This window comes from Schistocerca piceifrons, chromosome 1 (assembly GCF_021461385.2).
Source record: "Schistocerca piceifrons isolate TAMUIC-IGC-003096 chromosome 1, iqSchPice1.1, whole genome shotgun sequence".
Lineage (NCBI taxonomy): Eukaryota > Metazoa > Arthropoda > Insecta > Orthoptera > Acrididae > Schistocerca > Schistocerca piceifrons.
The window spans coordinates 655,187,053-655,196,811 of NC_060138.1; the positions used below are offsets into that span (position 1 = coordinate 655,187,053).

A 9,759-nucleotide genomic window follows, 5' to 3' on the forward strand; every position below is an offset into this window, starting at 1 on the left:
AGCTTACATTCATTCAGCAACAATCCCGTCCATGTTTCCCATTAACTCGTTCTACACATTTTAACGGAATGTCTATATACAACTCTAGGTTTCTACCATTTTAACAACTAACTTAGGGACATTACATGAAGCTGTTAGCTTGTACGAGAATAGAACTCGATGACTCTTTCACAGCAGTAGAAGTAAGTGACACATCTGCTGTATGTCTATCTTATATACATTGTCATAAAGCCCATATTAGAAAAAGAGGAAGCAATATAAATAAACTCCCTATACAAAATTATCACGATAAAATATAGCTTCCACTCATTAAATTAATTTGGTTGCAGTTGAATCGTTGTGCTCCCACAAACATGAAAAAAAATATTTATGCATTGTCTTGAACACCACATACTGCATACAAGAAGACATTTCATATATCTGGAATACTGCTCATAGATGATTTAAAAGTCTTTGCTTAGGTATTTAATAGATGAAAATATCCTTTCACATCTGCAGTCATTAAAGAGACGGTCAAAATATGTGTTTAAAGGACAGTTTACACAGAGCCAATGTATATCAGATGGAAGAAGTCATCATAAAGGTTAAATGAGAAGATGAATTTGTGAAACATGATGTTTTTGATCCGAAATCAGTGAATTTTGTGCCAAAATCGATTCGTATAAAAGACTCTTTTCCGATTACGAACAGTGTTCTTGGTTACAGAAAAAAAAAACAAAAAAACTGTAACATACTACTGCATGTATCACCATGTTCTACCAAAGTTGTGAAAATTTGCTGCATACATTACACAGTTCAAATCGAATTTTCATACAGAATTTTAAGACTTTACCACTTCAGCAACGATTAGTCATTAAAGGTGGTTATCCCAATGGTTTAAACTCTGCAAATAGTGTTCCACTGTGTCAAACACACTCGTGTGCGTTGTGCGTGTACAGTTCTGTATAATACATTTCAATGTAATTTGTTTTACAAATGAACCCAACACCTCCACAGTATAGTTGTTACACAGCAAAAATATGATTTATCTAAACAAGTCAATCCAGGATCTCCACAGTTTGGTTCTTATGTAGCAAGAGTGCAACTCTTAAAAAAATTCTCTTACAAGTACAAGTGGACTAGACTGCCATCATGTATATAGTTTTTACGTTAGGGAGCTTCTTCAAAAACTCTGCCTGTAATAATAAAATACTCTAGACATCCCATAGGTGTGCTAGAAATTATCCCACTATTGTATCAAGGTATCAAGTAATAATAACTCATCGTGTCATGTGCAGTTGTGTACCAAGACCTATGTCCCCTTGACTTTGACCTTCAGGCCTAGTGAGATAGTTCTATCTTGGTCTGCTAGCTTGAATCGTCTATTTTGGATTGTGATGTCACAGAGACTACCATCTTGGATTGATGGTGACTCTTTGACCTCGTGTGGGATGTGCCCTGAAATCCTTGGGTTCGATATCAACTTGACTCTAAATTAGTTCAGATAGGTGTGCCTCTAGTGTGGGGTCATAAGACAAGAATTCTTCTTGGATCATAATTAATTCTGCTGTCAGCCATTATTACACAAGTCATCCCTTTCGCAGCAACTTGATACATGAGTACCCTGCATCTCATTAACATGCTAAATATCACAAGTGCAAGTTTTAGCACATCAACAAGTCTTGAGTTGTCCGAAACCTTACACTTCTTACCACAGTGCCACCGATTTCACATACATGTGGTTCCCTTCTGTCATCTCTCCCTCCCTCCTTGCCACATTTGTGTAATGTCAGGAGCTGTGCTAAGATGCGTACATACATGCATACAGACCTGGTATGCTTAACGTCTCAGACAAGTTGGGACTTGTTGATGTGTCCAAACCTGCGCGTGTTTTTGTATTACAGTGGTGTGGGTCGTGCATGTATGAGTATGTGGTTACCATCAGAGGGAAGCGGGGAGCAGCTGTACACTAGTGTACTGCCAAGAACAACTAGGGAAGGGATGGTCTGTAACACTAAAAAAATGTGTGGTATCTTAAAGATATATCGTTTCTTAAGAAAGAATTTAATTTTTTAGGCTAATTTGGTTATATTTAACTTTTTAAATGTAAAATTAACTAAGTCTCCATGTTGAGTTGCCGAGATTACTGTATAAACAGATTCAGTTAGAGTATGAGTAAGAGTTGCCAATATACACTCAAAGTATGTGAATGGCTTAACAAAACTACTATTCAGGACATAAAAGGCAAAATTAAAATATCTGAATGCTCGTAGCTAAATGAAATCTGTAGAGTGTATCATAAATGATGTAAGCACTATGTCGGCCTTTGTGTAGCTTCCAGTAGTAGGGAGATGGAAACTGGTCATCGTATGTTTTGCACCCTCATCATCGGACTTTGGACAAAAATGTTGTATATGGCCTTCGCAAGACAGTGTCTGGTCTTGTGCAGGGTAAAGTACCAGGGAGGCTGGCTCTGATTAACGTATACTCTGTGCTCTGATTTTCAGACTGTGACAAACTGTATGCTTACGACCAAAACACGTTTTTGACAAACAATAAAGACAATTTAAACTAGGAAATCAAAATGATTCAATTAATTCGAGGACCAACTGTGCATTGCTCGAACAAGGTACAAAGATTAAAGCACAGTTAGTTTTTGACATCAAGTGTACCTTAAACTGCCGGCAACCATAAAAAACTTGGTTTCAGGTAAAGTACAGTTTAAACAGAGTTGGAAAGACTTCTTGATAGGCAGCTCCTTCTACTCTGTAGATGAATATCTTACCAAAGACTGTTAGACCAGCCCAAATAAAAAATGTCTGTTACATTTCGTTTGTGACAGCACTTGATCACAACATCAAGATAAGGTACTTTGTATATGATAAATTTATTAAAAGTGTATAACTATGTTTCATTCTGACAGTGTGTTAGTTCTGTAAATATTAATAGTTCCAGTTTACTGTAATATATTCACATATTCTGACAGTCTCCTGACAAATGATCAGGGAAGTGGGAATTACATTCAAATGTTTTACGTTTTTTTATGCTACACTTTCTGACTTGTTCCATACCCACGATACTCATCTAATTTTTGGGTCTGTGGAACGAAAACTGAATCTCATCTAATCTAACCTCTACCTGTAAGATGCACAAGTAGTGCCAGTATCTCTACATATTTTGATAAAGAATATATACACTTTTGTTGCGCAAATAACATTGTGGCACTTAACTTGATGGTCCATTGTGCTCTGCACAAAGTGGGTACAAAGGCCAAAACAGAGTTAGGTTTTTGCATCAAGTGCCTCTTAACCTGTAACTAACAGAAGTAGTGCCATTATCTCGAGATAGTTTGATGAATAATACACACACTGTAGATGTGGCACTAACACTGCAGCAGTTAATTTGAATATCCATTGTGCCTTGTACCAAGTGGGTACAAAGAGCGAACAACAGTTATGTTTAAGCTACAGAGGACCTGATTATAATTGGCTGTTTCATTCTTAATGGCCGTAAAATACTGGGCTGTGATTGTGACAGCAAAATGTGTGTGTGTGTGTGTGTGTGTGTGTGTGTGTGTGTGTGTGTGTGTGTGTGTGTGTGTGTGTGTGTGTGCCAACTCACATTCTGTCCCCACTTCTCCCCTCCTCTCTCACCCAAAACCTAGACCTGGATGAAGGCAACCTGGACATGTGACATCACAGTTGGGCACAGAGTTTACAAACTGTGAGCCAGAAATCGCATAGATGTACTACTTTGGTCATTCTGGGATAATTTTTCGTTCAGAAGAAAGTGCTTGTAACACATATATACGTAGTAAGGATTTTTCCTAGTGTTCAGTGTAGTTGTAGACAACCCCATAGCACATTTCCTTATGTAGTATGTTCTGCATAGTCAATCATAGTTCGAAAACACCTGGAAGATTCATATATATAATTCTAGATTACTTACGCTATCCACCACTCATCCTTAGCGTTGTACATACAGGACCAGGGAGTTCAGTCCAAAACATCTTTACCCCGACCCCAATGATGCAAGCAGTGTGATATACAATAAAATTAACTAAAAACCCAAACAGAAATTGTATCTGCTGGACAGCTACTGCTTGTGTAAGAAAACAATAACATGGTTTGTGTGTTTGTGTGTGTGTTAGTGTGTGTGTGTTTGTTTTTAAGGGAGAGTGAGAAAGACATTGACAACAGTTAAATAATAATGAGGGTGTGTAAAAAGATGAGTTCTTTATGTAAATTTGTAAATCATCAGCATGTTGTCACACTTTTAACTGATAATGCGTATGGTAAGTTTGAACCTGACTTGTAAGCATCGTCTGCATCTGGCCATCCCTCAATCGCTCCTCCAAGCAAATGCCAGGATGGTTCCTTTGAAAGGGCACACCCAATTCCCTTCCTCATCCTTGCAGCAATCTGAGCTTGTGCTCTGTCTCTAAGAAACTCGTTGTTGATGGGACGTTAAACTGTAATACAGCACGTAGAGAGAGGTCGCGTTTATGAGAGATCAAATACACAAATAGCTAAACTGAACTGAACAAAAATTCTGAAAGGACATTTAATATTGTACTCCCTACCTAATCCCCTTCCGAATTACTGTAGAATATACAGGGTGCTTAAATATCAGTAATAACTTAACTGAACACATACTGTTTCAGGTATCGTTCAGTGTCGCCTCGGCCCCGGCTTTCATCATGTTTATCGGTGAGGTATTCCACGTGTCCGTGAAGTCTGTCGCCATAATGATCTGCAACACGGTGCTGGCGGTCTACAGCTTCGCTCTGAAGAAGCTGTTCCAGGTGGTGTCGGACAGCGTGGGCGCACACTACTCGTTCTGGGCGTTCGCCGCCATGTGCGCGCTCACCGCCCTCTACCTGTTCCTGCTGTTGCCCGAGACCAAGGGCAGGACCTTCGCAGAGATTAGTGACGACTTGGCAGCCCGCCTCGGCGGGTATCCTCCCTCCAGCCACAACCAGGAAGCTACAAAGGCGGCATCAGAGCTGCCATTGCCAACTTCTCTTGTTACCAAACCGTGCAAAACTGAAGCCAGTGCAGTGTGATAGACTCGATTAGCGATCGATATATGCAAAAACTGATACTGTTAACGATATTTAGGCACAACAGCGGATCTAACCTCCATTAACAGCACGTGTAAAAATGTCGCACAATTTGACGTCGGTGAGAAATTTCTCTAGAGACAGTAAAAAATATTACATTAGTTTGTCCTGTTAGTATTCCCTTAATAGTTTCAGTTCTGTAACTTAAACAGTTGCAGTTTCTTGTCTAGGTAGATTGTGTATCTTGCAGGAACAAAGTACGCTAATCTCCAGGAAGGATCAAGCGTCAAATAACACAGTAGAAACGATTAGTGAATGTGAATGGATTTGGCGTCTGTTTCCTTAAATGATACATCTTACAAATCAGCTGAATACAGTTTATTTCAAGAGGATGAAAAAGGAATCTCGTTGCAGGAAAATCTGTACTGTAAAAGTTGGTAAAATATTATAAATGAGGATGTTTTTCTTAGTTCAATCAATTTTACAGAATAAAAGGTATAGTAAGGAATACACTTCAATAAATAATCTAACGGCGAAACAGCCTCTTTAATGACGCCAGTTACTCGTGCATCCAGCACAACCCAGGCACAGGCTGACTGTGTATCCATTTCATCCTTGGTTTTAGCCAGAATTTGGCAGAGTCTTTTACTGTTACGATGATAAAACCGTGGGGAACTATATAATATTATGTCGCAGCAGGTAGAATGTAATTCAATTATGTGCACTTGAACCTTAAGATAACAATTTACAGTCACAAATAGTCGAGTAAATCAATAAAATGTTCCAGTAACAATGAGATGATTGTTGTAGTTGTCCTTGTCCTGCGTCTACAGAGGTATGGCAGGGTACTTGTCAGTGAGACACTTTTGTCTTCTACGACTTTATTCGTAGTGGCGTGTTTTTAAATTAGTGCAACGTCAGTCAGGGTTTGCTTGAGGGCCAAACAAAACAAATAGCCGCTTGAGGCACCTAGATGAGAGAGGCACCACTGACACTCAATAGCAAAATTTGTTTACAGAATGCATCATAGTATACAGAAGAAAACTGACACTGATGAAAGTATACAACACTCAAAGCAAAAAATTTCCTGTAAGCATGGGCTGGCTGTGAAAGTTTTTCTATCACCTTCTGTAAGCAACATAAAATCTTGAAAAGATGTTATTTCTACAAAAACAAATACTGTTGGTTAGGAGCTGGCCACACCACTGCTTTTCAGCAGTTGAAACATTGCTGGTGCAGGTAAGACCTTATTTCATGGGTTGTTTATAAACTCGTTATACCACAGTAACCTTTAATTGTAACATACAGAAATATCTTACAGAAATGTTTGATACAGAACTGAATGTAGTACATCTTCAGGTTTTATTCACGCCTGACATTGTTATTCCCGACGTTCCCGCTAGGTGGCATGCGCCGATGGGTTACTCCAACAGCCATCATGGAGTTGTATAACGGCGCAGAGTGTGCGAAGTCTTGTTAATGGTTTCTCATTTTCAAATTCGCTACTGCAGTTCAGAGACAATTCAGGACTAAATGTCGCAAGCCACTACCTCAAAGACAAACTGTTATTAATTTCTACAATCGTTTCACCGAGTCTCTGACGCAGCACTTCAACAAGTTCGTCAATCTTACATTCGTAGTCCAGGCAAATCAACGAGATGTGCCAGCTTAGAATAAAATATGCCTAATGTTATAATATGGTAGGTATTATGGAAACGCCTGTCATTCAAATTCTACAAACTGGAACTGATACACGTCTTGAGAGGAAGTGACAAAGAAAAATGAGTGATATTGTGTGCAAATGCTTAAATAAATTCAGGTTGGAGATGAATTTCTTAATAAAATTGTGTTCAGTGACGAAGCCACGGTCCATAACTGCAGTAAAGTGAATCAGCGTAATGTTCAGACTTGGGATCAGCAGAAACGTAATCGAATACGTTCGGGATCGCCTAAGGTAAATGTCTCTTATGCTGTGAGCTGTAACAAAGGTTACTGTCCTTTCTTTCTTTCCGAGTCAACTGCAACTGGCTTATCGAACCTGGACATGATTGAAAATATCTAATGCTTCAGTTACAACACGCTTCCCGCGACTGGGTTCCCGGGTTCGATTCCCGGCGGGGTCAGGGATTTTCTCTGCCTAGTGATGACTGGGTGTTGTGTGATGTCCTTAGCTTAGTTAGGTTTAAGTAGTTCTAAGTTGTATAGGACTGATGACCATAGATGTTAAGTCCCATAGTGCTCGGAGCCATTTGAACCATTAGTTACAACAGGATAGGGGCACGGAACTTTATTTTCCAGTAAGATATTGCGCCAACACAGTAAAACCTTGAAGTTCTCGCGTTTCTTTGTTAGGAATATGTCGACTTGGATTGGACGTGGTGGAACAATAATCTGGCCACCACGATCACTTCATTTAACCCCCAATGGACTTGTGTCTATGGGATTACATTAAACACAAAGTGTTTGTTCCTCTGCTGCCGGGAAAAGTCGAAGAGCTGCGACAACGGATAGCACAAGTAGTTGCCACCATACATCAAGTCCTGCTTCACAGGATTTGGTAGGAAACTGATTACAGACTTGTAATTTGTCATGTTACGAAAGGTAGCCGCAATGAGACACGTTGAACATTTCTAAATAGAACTTCAAGTGATGTAACAAACATTGGGGCGGTGGGTGGATTATTATTTTTCATCGCCTTTTTACGAGAGCCCTAAAATTATTTTTCAGGTCAGCCAGAAACTGATGGAAAACGTACTGACCAAAATTTCCAGTCTGCCAAGTCCACATTTTTCTGGCGCTCACTGAAAGAAAATGTTTCCACTCGCTATTTACTCAGCGGGATTAGGAACTTTGACTATAAATCTAAGTTTTGAATTCTAACAGATTATTATATTCAGCAAAAGTTCACACGTACAAACACAATAACATGCCTGATAATACTAATAATGTCCCTATCATAAACAGCTGTAGTAGCAGTTCAGAGGCGACCTCTACAGTAAGTTCCAAATAGAACGATCTATCGCCCTGACTTCTTAAAGACAAAGTTAATTGCTAGCCACAAAAGTGGAGAACAATCTCACCACTTGCCACTCGGTTTTCTCAACATTAGGGGCGGCACAAAGACAGTTACTGCCGTGAAATCTAAGCGATCCATGTCAGTGTACAGTCCTCGCGAGTTCACTTCCTCCTTTTACCGAGAACATGCGTTTGGTAGCTGCCTGACTGTGACGTCATCCGAGACAGCGTATGCCGGCGTTTGACTGACACGGACAGATGGATAGCTCGGTGCGAAGCGTCTCTCCTCACTTTTTTCTTTTTTTTTCGGTAGATTGAATTACAGAGTCACAGGTGGATCTCGCTCTTATTGTCTCGGTGTAAGGGTAAATTTGTTGTATCCTACGATGATGTCATTCCAATGACATCATTGGAGTGCACGCTGAAGGTGTGGCGGTGTCACTTGAAGTCCCATACCAACCGCCGACGGTGGAACTTCAAGGTAGCAGGTAATAGGTATCACAACTACACAGGTACTGACGTTGGTGGTGGTACGATAGTTGACACATATCGAGTGGTCGTATCAACACCGACACTTCATCAGTGGCCGTAATAGGGCTCAGGGGGACGAATAATGAGCTGATTCGTGTTGCGACCGATGGTATAGAGCGTCGTATCATCGGCGTATTGCACCAGGTGGCAATGTGAGATGGCTGGCATATCATTAACATAAATGTTTAAGAGGATGGGAGACAACACAGAGCCTTGTGGGGTACCCATCGACATGTGACGTAAGGTCATCACTGTCTCTCTGGCCGTATCTATACATGGGCGCAGCGGGCGACCGAACGGAACATCTGTTGTCAACCCTTTCTAAGCACAGTTAGCCGCATCCAAATGACCGCTTGTTCGGACGCATATTATGTAATAACTCTGTTGCGAAACAATTTACAGTCTTCAAAAGTTTTATATGAACGGAGTTAGGTTGGTTTTAGTTACTGAAAAAGTTTCAGCTCGACTGCATTTAAACTTTACCAGCTAGAATTTTTAGAACGAAACCGACAGTAGAACATGACCTCTGAACCACTTTAAATGTCCTTGTATTGATTGTTATGTACATGAAAGTCTTGAAGCTTGGTGCAGTTGTAGTATTTAAAGAATGCAGTCAACTGGTGTACTTAGAATTTTTTATCACGATTACAAATAATATGTAATCTATTACGAAAAAGGGCGTTTCTATTCCAGGTTTGGCTTTTAGTAAATTACTTGACAACTATTAGAGGTAGCTAAATGCAGCCACATAGTTAATGCTTTCATATCAAACTGAAGCTACATAAGAATTTTAATATTTCTGGATCTAATATTTAGCGCTTTCAATCTTTCATAAAAACGCCGATTTTGACCGAAATATTGCTGCAATCAAGTCGAGACTTGTAACAGTTGATTGCACATCCTGAACAGTCGTTATCTTTCTAGCTGCGTTAATTAGCGCCCCTTATTTTTTCTTAAAAACAGTGTATTTAGTGAAACATATTCATCTGATCATTCTGATTGATTGGTTTGAAGGGACCAAACTACAGAGGCCATCACTCCGGATCATTCTGAGATTTAACAGTTTTAACATTAATACACTGAAGCATATATTGACTAAGTTTGGAAAAGTTACTTTAATTTTTAATTTCATTCTTAGATTATGGCTCAATTCTTTGTATGCAATGCACGGG

General features: G+C 39.7%; 1 protein-coding gene across 1 annotated transcript in view; it reads left to right on the forward strand.

Moving 5' to 3' along the window:
• The window catches only part of LOC124762456, a 90,969-nt gene extending 85,925 nt beyond the window's left edge, over positions 1-5,044 (forward strand). Inside the window, exon 6 of the mRNA XM_047249120.1 lies at positions 4,643-5,044. Coding sequence (XP_047105076.1) covers positions 4,643-5,044 — 402 coding nt within the window. The remainder of the gene's footprint in view (positions 1-4,642) is intronic.
• Positions 5,045-9,759: the final 4,715 nt, after the last annotated feature.